We start from the raw sequence: 14,677 nt of genomic DNA, 5'->3' as shown, positions 1-14,677 counted from the left end.
CTGTGCTGACAGCTCAGAACCTGGAGCCTGTTTCAGATTCTGTGTCTCCCTTTCCCTCTGCCTCTCCCCCTCTCATGCTCTGTCTCTTTCTCAAAAATAAATAAACCTTATAAAAAATTTAAAAAAGAAAATAATGAAACTGAATGATAATGAAAATACAATGCCATGGACTGAATGTGTCCCTCAGTATTCATATGTTGAAATCTTAATCCCCAGGATATTGGTATTAGGAGGTAGGGCCTTTGGGAGGTAAGTAGGTCATGAAAGCGAAAGTGGAGCCCTCATGAATGGGATTAGTGTCCCTATAAGAGGAGACATGACACAAGAGTCCCAATAAGTTAAAGAAGAAGGCAGAAGAGTAAGGTCAGAGTTAGAGAATGAGATATGATGACAATGGAGGCAGAGGTTACACTGATGCAGTTGCTGGCTCTGAAGGTGCAAGGAACCATGAACCAAGGAATGCAGATAGCTTCTAGAAGCTATGAAAGGCAAGGGGATGGATTCTTTCCTAGATCTTCCAGAAGGAACACAGCCCTGCCAGTACCTGACAAGTCCATGAGACCTGTATGAAACTTCTGACCTCCAGACTGTGTGATAACAAATCTGTGTTGTTTTAAATCACTAAGTTTTTGGTAATTTGTTACAGCAGCAATAGAAAACTAATACAGTCTCCTAAAAGTTCTGCTAAGGTTATTTTTTTGTTTGTCTGTTTTTTCCTCCATATTTAAATACTTATTTAATCTTTAAGTAATGTTTTAAATCCTGTGAGGTTATGGTCCAGGCTTATTGTCTTACAGATAGTTAGGCACTGCAGCATCATTTGTTAGATGATCTATCCTTCTCTCACCAAAATAAATTTACAAAGTATTCTTTGAAAAATACAAAGATATAGGAGGGCTTGCTTTTTCACTCTGCTCTCCACCATGTGAGGACACAAGGTAAAGATGGTCATCTGCAAACCATGAAGCAGGTCCTCACCAGACAATGGATCTGCTGCCTCCTTGACCTTGGACTTACTAGTCTCCAGAACTGTGAGAAATAAATGTTTGTTTTATAAGCCACCCAGTCTATGGTATTTTGTTATAGCTAGAAACAGACACATGAAAATTTGTGGAATGTAATTAAAGCAAAACCTAGAGGGAAATTTATAACTTTAAATGCTTTCATTAGACAAAAATAAAGTGCAAAATCAATGGTCAAATCTTCCACTTTATGAAGCAGAGAAAACAAATAAAACCCAAGTAAGTTGAAAAAAAGCAAATAATAAAGATGAAAGCAGAAATCAGTGAGGTAGAAATAAAGCAATAGAGAAAATCAACAAAGCTAAAAGTTAGTTTTTGAGAAGACTAATTAAGTCAACAAGCTCTATTTAGACTAATCAAGAAAAAGATGAAATACAAATTATAATATAAATGAAGAAAAGGACATCATTATAGATCATATAGACATTCGACTGGTAATTTGAGAATATTATGACAATGTTATGCCCATAAATTTGATATCTTAGTTGAAATGGATACATTCATTAGAAAAACACTTTGTCAAAACTGATCTAAGAATGCATGGAAAACTAAAACTGTCCTGCATCTATTAAAACATTGAATCTTCTGGGAAGCCTGGGTGGCTCAGTCAGTTAAGTGTCTGACTCTTGATTTTCGCTCAGGTCATGATCTTGCAGTTCATGTGATTGAGCCCCACATTGGACTACTCTGCACTGAGCTTGGAGCCTACTTGGGATTCTCTCTCTCTCTCTCTCTCTCTCTCTCTCTCTCTCTGTCTCTCCCCCTTTCTCCCTCTCTCTCTCCCTCTCTCTGTCCCTCCCCCACACATATGCTTGTGCTCTCTCTCTCTCTCTCAAAAATAAATAAACATTAAAAAAATGGGATCTTCCTACAAAAATGGCTCTAGGCTCAGATGGTTTTACTAGTGAATTATATGTCAAATATTTAAAGAAGAAAAATACCAATCTCACACAAGCTTTTTCAGAAAATACGTGAGGAGAGGACACTTTCTAACTTGTGTCATAAGCTCAGTCAGCATTCCTGATTACCAGAGAAGGTAAGAGAAAATTACAGATTAACATGTCTCATAAATATAATAGAAAAATCTGCAACAGAATATTAGTGAATAAAACCTAGCAATATTTAAAAATGATAATACATTATGACAAGATGTTGGTTCAACATTTGAAGACAATCTATGGAGGTCAATGCATTATCTGAATGAAGGAGAAAGGTCACATATCATTTTAATAAATGTAGAAAAAGCACGTGACAAAATTCAGTGCCAATCATGATAAAAGCTCTTAGCAAATTATAAATAGAACTTCTTCATCTGAAAAAAGACACTCATAGAAAGCTGACAGCTGACATTATACTCAGTGGTGACATTTATATATTATTGGAACAAAGATGCCGGCCTTCTATTTTATTGAATGTTTTACTTCATGGCAGTCCTTGCCAGTGCAGTAAAATAAGTAAAAAAAAAAAAAAAAAAAGACATATAGATAGGAAAAAAAGTAAAATTGTCTTCATTCACAAGTGACAAGATTTTTTTACATGAGAAAACAAAGGAATCTATGGAAAATCAGACTAGAATTAGTATATGAAGGGAGCAAGTCTGCAAAATGCAAGGTCATATGTAGAGTGACATAAAACAATCAGAAAATAAAATTTTAGAAAATCATATACAGTACCATAAAATAAAAATAGTTGAGAATAAATTTAATGAAAGAAATGCAAGACTTCTAAAATCTGTAAAACATTGCAGAGAGAAATTAAAGAAGACCTAAATAAATGGAAGCCTATATCAGTGTTCTTGGATTGTAAAACTCAATATTGCTAAGATATCAATTCTCTCCAAATTCATCTATAGATTCAATGCAATTCCAATCAACTCCAGGAGGCTGTTCTGTATGAATTAATAAGCAGATTCTAAAATGTATATGGAAATGCATAAGATCTAAAAAAAAAAAAAACAGAATAACCTTGTAAAATAACTAGGGCTCACACTACTTTATTTCTTTTTTTTTAATTAAACATTTTTTTAAGGTTTATTTTTGAGAGAGAGAGAGTGTGAGCGAGGGAGGGGCAGAGAGAGAGGGAGACACAGAATCCGAAGCAGGGTCCAGGTTCTGAGCTGTCAGCACAGAGCCCAACATGGGTCTCAAACTCATGAACCATGGGATCATGACCTGAGCTGAAGTAGGACACTTAACCGACTGAGCCACCAGGTGCCCCACTACTTAATTTCAAAGTTAATATTAAGTTACAGAAATTGAGTTAGTTTTGAATTGGCTTATTAATGGAACAGATTAGAGAATGCACCAATATATAGTTAATTAAACTTTGACAAAGTTGGCAAGGTAATTCAATGGTGGAAATGATAGTCTATTCTATAAATGGTGCTTGCACCATCTATGTTGTGTAAAAAATGAACTCACACCCCTAATTTACACCACATAAAAAATTAATTTGACATGAATCATAGACCTAAAGGTAAAAGCCATAACTATAAAACTTCTGGAGGAAAACATAGGAGAATATTTTTGTGACCTTGGGATAGACAAAGATTAGACAAGACACAAATAATTCTAATCATTAAAAATTTAAAAAACACCTAAAACCTTAAAAATGTTTTAAAAAATAAAGAGGAGCACCTGGGTGGGTTTGTGGGTTTGAGCCCTGCGTCAGGCTCTGTGCTGATAGCTCAGAGCCTGGAGCCAGTTTTGGATTTTGTGTCTCCCTCTCTCTCTGCCCCTCCCCTGTTCACGCTCTGTCTCTGTCTCTCTCAAAAATAAATAAACATTAAAAAAATAAAAACAAAGCAACCTAAAAAGTTGGCTGTTGTCAAAACTAAAAACTGCTTTTCAAAGACAACATTAAGAAAACAAAAAACCCATCACAGATTGGAAGAAGATATTAACAACATGTATATCTGAAAAAAGATTTGTTTCCAGAATTATATAAATTCCTACAATTCAATAAGGAAAAGACAAATAGCTCTAGGAAAAAAGTGGACAAAAGACTCAAATAGACACATCATAGAAGATCTATATGAATAGCCAATAAGCATATGAAAATTTACCTACATCAATAGGTATCAGGGAAATGCAATTAAAACTACAATGAGATACCAGTTCATATCTACAAGAATGAATAAAATTTCAAAAAAGGGATAATACTAAGTTATTGGCATACAGAACAGCTCGAGTGCTCATACATTGCTGGTGGGATCATGAACCGGAGCAACTATTTTGGAAAGCTGTTTGGCACTTTCTTATGAAATTAAACACCTACTAGTAAGCCCACTTCTAGGTATTTACTGAAGGAAAATGAATATATATCCTCAAAAATACTTATACAAGAATGTTTGTATCAGCCTTATTTGCAACTGTCCAAATAGTCATCAACAAATGAATGGATGTCCGTATAATGGAATGCTAGTCAACAACAAGAACAAGAAAAAAGAAACAAACCTTGGATATGTGCACTAAAGTCAATGAATATCAAAAACCTTATGTTGAGCAAAGGAAGCCATACATACCATATGATTCAATTTATATGAAGGCAGAAGGAAGCTTTAGTGATAGAAGTTGGATGATTAGTCATCTGGATGGGGGTGGGGATTGACTGTCAAGGGGGATCAAGGACTTCCTAAGGGGAGGAAAATGTTCTATATCTTGATTATGGTAGCTGTCCCACAGGTGTATGTGAGTCAAAACTCTTACACCTAACCACGCATTTAAAATATGTGCTTTTTGGGGTGCCTGGGTGACTCAGTCGGTTAAGTGTCTGACTCTTGGTTTCAGCTCAGGTCATGAAGTCATGGTTAGTGAGTTCAAACCCTGTGTCAAGCTCCATGCTGCCAGTGCAGAGCCTGCTTGGGATTCTCTCTCTCTCCCTCTCTCTCTGCCCTTTCCATGCACTCTCCTCCCCCTCCTCCCAATAAATAAATAAACTTAAAAATAAAATAAAATAAAATAAAATAAAATATGTAGTATATGCAAGTTATACTAAAATTATACTATAATCCCAATATTACTGGTGATGAGTTAGTCAGAAGTGTTTGCTGATAGCTTGAATGGACAAAGATCCCGGCCTCACCACCATACACAGATGAATTATGTTCTCCTTAGGTTGGAGATAGTTGTAAAGGGTAACCTACTTTCTCTTTTACCACAAAATACTAGAATAATGGTAGATTAAGAAACACTTTCTATTCTTAAAAAAAATCAAACAAAGAAGTATGCACCTCCCACACACAGACCACAAAAACACGCAAAACACAAACCTCCTCCAATAACCTGTTCAATGACAATTTTCTCACTGTGGCAGAACATTCTGCTTCAGGTTTAACTTAAATCCCTCAAGTTGCATTGCACTAATTTCTACTTTTGTTCTTTGGTAAATGGAAGCTTTCCCAGGGCTGGCCAGGAATTTCTTCTCTTACAGTACAAAATTATCTTTCTTGGGTAGTGTTTTAAGGCTGGAGACGTTTGTAATTGTGCAGGTAGCCCCTGGTCCAGCTGCCTTACAATACTCTCCTGCGACTCAGCTTAATTATGTCTTTGAGATTTTCATTTTTAAAGATTTTATTTTTAAGTAATCTCTACACCCAAAATGGGGCTCAAACTCACAACCCTGAGACCAAGAGTCGCATGCTCTGCTGACTGAGCCAGGCAGGCACCCCCAGCATTGAGATTCCTGAAAAATTGGCAGGACAGTCTTGGGGTCGATGACCTTGGTGTACTCCCAGGTGCCTTGAATACATTGACATTGCCTTTCCTTTCCTTCCATAACAGGAAATGCTGAAGGATGAGGTGCGGACACTCACCTACCGGAACTCCATGTATCACAACAAGCATGTGTTCAAGGACAAAGTGGTGCTGGACGTTGGGAGTGGTACTGGGATCCTTTCCATGTTTGCTGCCAAAGCAGGGGCCAAGAAGGTGTTTGGGGTGAGCATGCCACACCCTCTCTCCTGTTGGCTTCTGTAGAGATAGCCCTTGCCTCCCACCTTCTCCTGTCCTCCCTACAAGTACAAGCCCAGGTCCACCCCTTGTTGAAGCCACATCCTTGAAGAGGAGTAGAGAAAAATCAAGTGTGACTCTCAGGAGGTGTGGCAAGATCCCACGACTCCCTATCATCCAGGCATTGCTCCTGGCCCCTTGCCCTGACAAATGCTGACATTTACAGAGGATTTTTGACTTTCTGAAAATCATTCTGGTGTTATCATTACCTTAGAGAACTTAGTCCTAGCATCAGCTTGAAAAGCAGTGCAGTGTGATTATACACGTGAGCTTTGCCTTGAATCTCTGCCTTTACAGTCATGAGATGTGTGACCATGGACAATTCACTTCTGTACCTCAGTTTCCCCATCTATTAAATGGTCATAATAACAACATCTTGCTCATGGGGTGATTGTGAAGAAGAAGTTGAGTTTAATACATATGTAAAGTGCTTTAGAACAGGGCTTAGCATATGACCAACACTCAATGTTTGATATTAATATAGTTAGGATAAGGCCCTAGCGGATAACAAGACAATCTCCTTTCTTTGTTCTTTGAAGGGCAAGTTGGTAGGTTTAAATTCTGCTCTGGCCACTGAGGTCTTCCAGACAGAAATGGAGGCTGACCCTCTGGAAGCTTCCCAGCCTTCCTCTGGCTGCCACCACACAGTTGCACACGGACTGATGACAGGGAGGCTGAGGGTCTGGACCTGGGAAGAAACTGTGAAAAAGAAGAGCTCTGCACAGCTGGCTGATGTGTGAAAAATGCAGTGGGTCCAAGGCTGGAATATGAAAATTAATCTTGGTCCAAATTAAAGACACGCTACAGTCAAACTCCCAGCACGTGCACAAGATAGCTGTTTGCAGAGGCCCGTGGGAGCTGAGCAGCTTTTAGTACGGCTTTGTTCTCTGTGCTTTTAGCTGGTTGTCCTGCAGCCTGTGCTGACAACTCCAGGCCCCCAGGTTGACCAGAGCCCTCCAAAACCCCTTGCCACCCACCCCTACTTGGCCTCAGAGGCCGGCCCCTGAGTCCCCCAGCAGGGACAGCATTCCCCCTCAGCACCTGACTTGGACAGTGCCTGGGCTGCAGAGGGTCTTCTAGAAACCCAGGACATCCTCAAGGCATCTCTGCCACAGACCGAACTGGAAAAGCCATGATGTATTCAGCTGAGACACTTGTGATGAGGTGGGCCAATCCGGGTGCCTCAGGTCAAGTGCTGCTCTTCCCTACCTTCCAGCTTTCCTTCACTGGGCTGTCCTCACCAGGAAGGAGGCTTTCCAGAAAGGGACAGACTCCACTTCCTGTGATCACACAGCCTGGGGGTGGGACTTGATTCACCTAGCCATGCTACTGCTTTCCCTGCTAGCCCTGTCTCTGAGGCCTCGTCCTGGTCTGGGACACGGGTAGCCGAGGGCTGAGCAGGGAAAGGGTAGGGCTGCCTCTCACTGGCTTCCAAGTGGCCAGAGGCTCCAGCTAAGGAGCTGTCAGGAGACATCCACTCAGCGCTTTCCAGCTGTGGTGACTATCCCAACTGTCCCAGTCCGTCTGCCTCCTGATCTGTTGCTGTCACAGCCTTTATAAACAACTCCCACATGTAGCTGGACCTCTTTCCTGATGGCTCATTTCACAGTCTCTCCTGATCCAGGCTCCCCCTCTGCCCACTGCTCTTCTCCAGAGAGAGGGAGAGAAGGAGAGAGGGAGAAGGAGAGAGAAATAAGAGGGAGAGGGAGAGAGAGAAGGAGAGAAAGATGGAGAGGGGCAGGAAAAGGGGGAGGGGGAGGGGGGAAGAGAGGGAGAGAGAAATAGGAGGGAGAGGGAAAGAGAGGAGAGAAAGAGGTAGGGGGGAGGAGGGAGAGAGAGAGAGAGAAAGAGAGAGAGAGAGAGAGAGAGAGAGAAGAACAGGGGAAAGGAAAGCAGGGGGCAGAAGACAGGAAAAGAGGAAGGAGGACTGTGAAGCTGCCAAGGTCCTGGGGCCTGGGGCCGTCAGTGCTCTCAATTGTTCGCATGCTTTGGCTTATTTAATCCTCATGATGACCACATTAAACAGGGACTGTTTCCTCACTTATGAGGGAACTGAGGCATAGTTAGAGAGTGGCCAAGGCCTGATGTGAATCTAGGCCTCCTGCCTCCAGAACATGTGTTCTTCACCATGAAACCACGCAGCCTCTTGCAGATGGGTGCCAACATGGCAAGGAGGGGGAAAGAATTGGAGGAGAGAAACACAGTCCCACAGAAAGTGGGATCAAAGGCCACAGGACCTCTTAGTCCAGGAAAGGGCCCATCTTCTTGGGCTCTGAGCCTGGCCTAGCTCTATCATCTTCTCTGACAAAGCAACCCCTATCTGATCCTGCAGGTGCCTTCATCCATCCCCAAGGCTTTTATGGAGGCTGTGGGCCCGCCCCTCAGTCCTCCTATGCAAATACTCTCCCCTCTGGTTCCAGCATCCCCTGGCTGTCTCCTGACACATGCCACAGGTGTGGACTCGATCTCCCGCTCTTCCCATAAGGTCCTGCTCTCAGCTGATGCTTGGCTAATTTTTCACATACCTTGGCCCTTTACTTAGGAGATTTGGGGAGACTGGAAATACTTGTAGATTAAAAGGAATTAACCATCTCAAAGGTGAACACTGCAGAAAGGGTAAGAATTGACTTGTGCATGACGTGTGTGGCAGGACAGATCTCAAGACTGGTCCTGAGGCCCTGACTTGGCATTTTCCTGATGGTCCCTATCCTGGAATATGCCCAGTTCAGCAGGGAGATTGGGAGGGAGTGGGTAGAGTACAGCAGCTAAGCAACCTCATCCCATTCTCCTCTGGCTAGAAGGAGACCTGCCAGGTCTTACTGAATCTCTCAAGTTGGACACCAGGTCTTCCATTGTGGAGCAGCAGATTGAAGTCAGCCTCCTTACAGCAAAGGCAGCCAAATTCAATGCAAGAGCCACTGGCCTGCAAATTGGGAGGGATGCACTGTAGTTTTCAGTCTGCTGTGTGAAAAAATAGCTGTATGACTGTGGGAGGGTCACTGTACCCATCTAGGCTCAGCTTATTTGTCTGTTAAATAGGAGCTAGACAGGCTGTGATCTTTTTCACACCTTTCTCCTTTGTTCTGTGCCCTTTCTAGATTGAATGTTCCAGTATTTCTGACTACTCAGAGAAGATCATTAAGGCCAACCACTTGGACAACAGTAAGATATACCTCTGTGTGTTTTCCCATGGACAGAGGGAGTGAGGGGGTTTAACACTTTCTTGTTTGGGTGGTATAGACTGATGTAAGAGGGAAAAGTACAGAGCACTTGGCCTTGGGAAGGTGGAGCCTGGTGGAGGCTCTATTAGCAGGACTGTACCCACAGGATTCTGAGGTTCCCAATCCCAGCCATGTCAGCCAAGGGCACGTTATTCCCAGCGCAGCTTTCATGGCTTAGCTGCCATGCATTCTGCTTGGCCCCAGCTGTAGGCATTCTATTGAGTTTTGCAAAATGGCAGCTATTCCTCCTCTTCTTTGCTCTCCACAACCCCATCCCTACCTCTCCCTTTCAGCAAACCAGTGGCATCCTAGCAGACCCAGGCTCTGCCTTTGGAGAAATGTGGTCCCCTGCTGCCCATGGGCTGTCTTGCTGATAGTGCTGTCTTGGCAATTAGGCTGCCTTTGGGAGTGGGACCTTCTCCAAGCTGGTGTCTGATTATAAATAGAGGTGCCTTTCCTTCCCTTCCTCTCTTCACTCCTTACCCATGCATTGCAACCTTTCCCAGGCCCCTCCTCCTGGAAAACTATTTTGAACACACTCACACCCACAAGTGTCCCCAATCCAAAGAACTCCTTGCATCTTTTATTAGTCAACTGGATGATTTAGCCTCTAGGCCCTGTGCTGAGCTGGGCCATACATAGGGTTTGTAAACTAGGAAAACAAGGTTGACTTTTTTTCCCTAAGGATGATAGAGGCATTTTGGAGACTATTATGCAAAGAAAAGTATTTCCTATGGGGTATGGATTAGAATGTGTTGTCGGCATCAAGAGTGTAAGCAGAGACACATTAGGAGGCTGTTTCAGTGCTCAGGGGACATGCTATGGCATGGACCAGGGTGGTGGCAGTGGAGGTGGAGAAAAGTGACCACTTTGGGCTAGAGGTAAGGGGGTCTACTGATGAGATGCATGTGGAAATGATAAAAAAGATATGAGCAAGAGCTATTTTGTTGCCTTGAGTAACTGGGTGGATGGTGGAAGACAGAAAGTAGAGAACTTCTGGGGATGACGGGAGGGAGAAAGAAATCAAGAGTTCTCTTTTGCACATGTCAGGTTTGAGATGGACATCCAGTGGACTTGTTAAGCAAGAGTAAATTTATGAGTTTATGTTTCAGGGAGATCCAGCACATGGGATTTGGGAGTCTTCAGCATATGGATGTTATTTGAAGCCACAGGATGATGTCACTTAGGCTTAAAGTATAGCTGGAGGAAGAAATGGACCAAAGATAAGGCTCTGGGGCATTTCAATGTTTGGAAGCCAGTCAGAGGAGAAAGGGCCAGTAAAAGGCAGAGAAGATACACCCAGTGAGGCTGATGGACATTCAAGAGAGAGAGATGCACCATGAAGCCAAGGGAAGGGGGAAGGGGCGACTATAGGGAATGCTCAGAGATCAAGTAAGGGAAGAACAGAGAAGTGACTATTGCATTTGGCCACATGGAGGCCATAGGTGTTCTAAACAAGAGCAGACTCAATGCTAGGGTGGGGACTGAAGTTCAGTTAGAGTAGGATAAATTGTGGAGGGAGGGCTGTAAATAAGTCTTCTTGCTGTGCCGGGGAACAGGAGAATGGAACTGTAGCTACAGGTGAATGTGGGGCCAAGGCAGGGAGTTGTTTTTAAGGGCAGGAGATATGAAAACATGTGTGTCTGATTCAGTTGTCCAGTAGACAGGCACATACAGGAAAAAGAAAAGTCAGTCATGAGGCCCTTGGGTCCAGAACACAGGTATAGGGGTTGGTCTTTGCCTTGGAGTAGGGACAGTTTAACCACAGAAACAGATGGAGACTGAGGAGTATGGCTCCAGATAGAGGTGGGCTGCTGGTGGAAAGCCCCCAGTTTGTTGCTTCCATTTTCTTTTCAAAGAATGAGACAGTGATTGGCAGAGAAGAGGGGGATGAGAAAAGATGTGGGAAATGATGGAAAGGTCTTTCAGAAGGAGGGAGGGAGGCAAATATGCTGGACTGGTGGGGATTGCTGGAGATGAGTCAGCATAGATATGCAATAAGCTCAGTCCTTGTGTGAGTTTCTCCTTACCACGCTCACCAGCTTGGGTGTGAGGAGGGCCACCTGGGTGGGGGCTTTGATAGTGGGTGGGGGCACACAAGTTCGTTTCAATAATGGATCATGGAATTTAAGCTGGGTAAGGCAGGAAGTGAGGAAAGGATGGGGGGTGGTAGGTGAGTGACAATGAAAAAGGTTAGCGGTATTGGGGAGGCCATGAGCAGAGGTCCAGAGGCCTTTTTCCAGCTTGAGTAGAGGACATGTTGCCCTGACCTCTGACTTTGGTGTCCAGTCTCTCCTGGTTCACTTTGGGCAGCCAGCTATCCTGCACACTCCTCAGAATAGTCCCTGACATGGGCAGAAGGGAAAGAGAGGTGAGCTCTCTACTTGCCTACTAAAGATAGGAAAAGAAAACTGGCCAATTCCTTCTCTGCAAGGGTGCAATAGCCTGACATCCGTGTGTTTTCATCTGACATCCCTTTCTCCAACTCTGTGACATAGGGCAAGAGGTTCCCCCCATTTAACAGATGGGGAAACTGAGGTAGGAGAGGTAGGGCAGAAATTTGGTCTTGGTTCTTGCTCCTGTACTCTCTCCTAAAGTATGTTTACATTGATGTGGAATCCCCAGGAGTGGCTGCCAATCCTGAAAATGAAAATTAAGACCTGTTAGGAGAAGAGGGTGGGGACAAATTGATGTCTGATCAGACACCCTCCCAGTACTACCCCTGGTCTCCAAGGGGCCTTCAAAGGACATTTAGACCATTCCCTGCCTCTGTACATGTTCAGTTGTGCAGTGACGCCTGACCTTGGAGGGACGGTCTGCCTTCCCCGTCCCCCTGACTCTTCATCTGTCTCTTGCTACCAATTCTCTTGGGATCTGGAACTATAGCCCCCGAAGCTTGCAAAGGGCAGCTGCTTGCAGCCATTGGTAGCAGCGTGTAGAGTGGACCTGAGTGAGAGTGGGGGAGAATAGTCCTTGTGAGGAGTGCCTGACTTTGGGAGAAGGGCGGTTTGGGTCTGAAAGTATGCTAGGAAAAAGAAGCCAATAACCCCTCATCATGCCCTCTAATTCACACCTCGAGAGCTTTCCCTCTCTGCCTCTCTTCTGCTTCAGTTTCCTGTAATTTTTTTTAATGTTTGTTTATTTTTGAGAGAGACAGAGACAGAGTGTGAGCGGGGGAGGAGCAGAGAGAGAGGGAGACACAGAATCTGAAGCAGGGTCCAGGCTCTGAGCTGTCAGCACAGAGCTTGACACGGGGCTTGAACCCACGAATGGTGAGATCATGACCTGAGCCAAAGTGGGACACTTAACTGACTAAGCCACCCAGGCACCCTCTGTAATTTGGTTTATTTCCCTTCCTATCTTTATCACTTCTTTCCTTTAACCTTCAAAACATTCCAATATATAGACAAGGTACAACTTTTTTTTTTCCTGAACACTTTGAGAGCAAGTTGTTGACATGATGCCCCATCAGCCCCAAATACATGCATATGCGTGTCATACAAACAGGGACGTTTCCCTGCATAGCCACACTGTGACCATCAAAATCAGGAGACTAACGTTCTTCCATGATCATTAGCTAGCGCTCAGATCCCGCTTATGTCTGCCACTTGTTGAAATAACATCCCTTAGAGTAAAAGGAATCACCTTCTTAAAAAATTTTTTTTAATGTTTATTTTTGTGTGTGTGTGAGAGAGAGAGAGAGAGAGGAAGAGAGAGAGAGAAAGAAAGTGAGCAGGGGAGGGACAGAGAGAGGGAGACGCAGAATTTGAAGCAGGCTCCAGGCTCCAAGCTGTCAGCACAGAGTCTGACGTGGGGCTCGAACTCATGAACCGTGAGATCATGTCTTGAGCTGAAGTCAGACACTCAACTAACTGAGCCACCCAGGCACTCATAAAAGGACTCAGTTTCAAACCACATGTTGCATTTAGTTGCCACATCTCTGGTTTCCTTCAGGCTGGAGTGGCCAGATGCTCCTCAACTCTTGTTGCCTTGACGCTTGACGACTGCAGGCCAGAGTTCTGTAGAATGTCTCTCAGTTGGGGGCATGTGATGCTTCTGCAAGATTGGGTTCAGATCGTGCCTCCTGGCAGGAGTTCGCGGAGATGCTGTGTCCTTTTTCCTGCATGCTCTTGGGGACATGCAGTTTTGATTTGTCCTGTTACCGACAGCATTTGCTTTGATCACTGCTTCTGGTGATGTCTGCCAGGCTTCTCCATGGTCAAGTTGCTCTTTCTCCCTTTGTAATTAGTAAGATTTTCTGGGGGAAGTGGTTTGAAACCATGTAAATATTTCATTCCTCATCATTAATTTCCTATTTTATTCAATAGGTTACATCTATTATTAAAGGTACTTATTTTGATACACGAATTGTTCCTAATTTGGTCATGGGAGCACCTTTAAGCTGGCTTCTGTGTCCTTTTGACATTCCTTCTTCATTTCTTGTGGGCTTTCTTACTTTCTGGCACTAACGTTCCAGGCTCATCTTGTGCTTTCCACGGCTTTGTTTTAGAATCAGCTGTTTCTCCAAGGAGTCATGAGTCCATTTACTGGACAATTGCATTTAGAAACTAGAATCTGGGGCTAAATGTGTTCATTGATTTTAGGGTGTTGAGGCCCTCAGGCTGCTTCAGTAGAAAGAACTAGAGAATGTGTGTGTGTGTGTGTGTGTGTGTGTATGTGTTTACATACACATTTACATAACGTGTACTTCTGAATCTATCTATACATACTGTCAAGTGTAAGTCCACGTGCTACCCCACCTCCTGCTCTAACCAGCACTGCAGGGTCCTCTAACTTTCTCCCTTCCCATGTTTACAATTCATTTCTCTGACAGTGAAAAACCTGGCTCCTACTATTCTTCTTTTTTTTTAAGGTTTATGTATTTTTGAGATAGAGATAGAGATAGAGAGCAAGCATGCAAGCAGGGGAGGTGCAGAGAGAGAGGAACAGAGGATCCAAAGTGGGCTTGGAGTTGACAGGCTGACAGAAGCCAGCCTGATGCGGGGCTCAAACTCATGAACCACGAGATCATGACCTGAGCCAAAGTCGGCTGCCCAACCTACTGAGCCACCCAGGCTGCCCTGGCTCCCAGTATTCTTATTATGTTTACTTATTGAAACCATCCCCCCTGATGTACACCATCTCCCATTGTCACCACCTCCTGCCCTATGCAGACGTGTCTGTCACCCCGTGTTGGGCTCTGACACTGGCATGGGTACTCTCCTCTCCCTGCTTAGACTCCAGCTTGCAGAGCCAGGCTGCTTCCCATGCAGCAGCCCTCTCGGCCCCTTGGACTTTACTCTCCCATCCCAGGCCACCTCTTCATGCCCTGCTTACCACACTGCCCCCACACTGCTCAAGCTTCAACACCCCATGCTGGACTGTTGTGGCAGGTACACACACCCCCTTTCTGGGCTGCCTAGAC

The 14,677-nt window shown here is 43.9% G+C and overlaps 1 protein-coding gene across 6 annotated transcripts in view; it reads left to right on the top strand.

The window, feature by feature from the left end:
• The window catches only part of PRMT8 (protein arginine methyltransferase 8), a 98,187-nt gene that overhangs the window by 49,903 nt on the left and 33,607 nt on the right, over positions 1 to 14,677 (top strand). For all 6 annotated transcript variants that reach the window (XM_058744009.1, XM_058744003.1, XM_058744008.1 and 3 more), the window contains 2 exons: positions 5,804 to 5,959; positions 9,130 to 9,193. In XM_058744009.1, the coding sequence (XP_058599992.1) occupies positions 5,804 to 5,959; positions 9,130 to 9,193 (220 nt within the window). The remainder of the gene's footprint in view (positions 1 to 5,803; positions 5,960 to 9,129; positions 9,194 to 14,677) is intronic.

Source organism: Neofelis nebulosa, chromosome 8 (genome assembly GCF_028018385.1).
Source record: "Neofelis nebulosa isolate mNeoNeb1 chromosome 8, mNeoNeb1.pri, whole genome shotgun sequence".
In the NCBI taxonomy this organism is placed as follows: Eukaryota; Metazoa; Chordata; class Mammalia; order Carnivora; family Felidae; genus Neofelis; species Neofelis nebulosa.
This window is presented reverse-complemented; position numbering and strand designations above follow the sequence as displayed.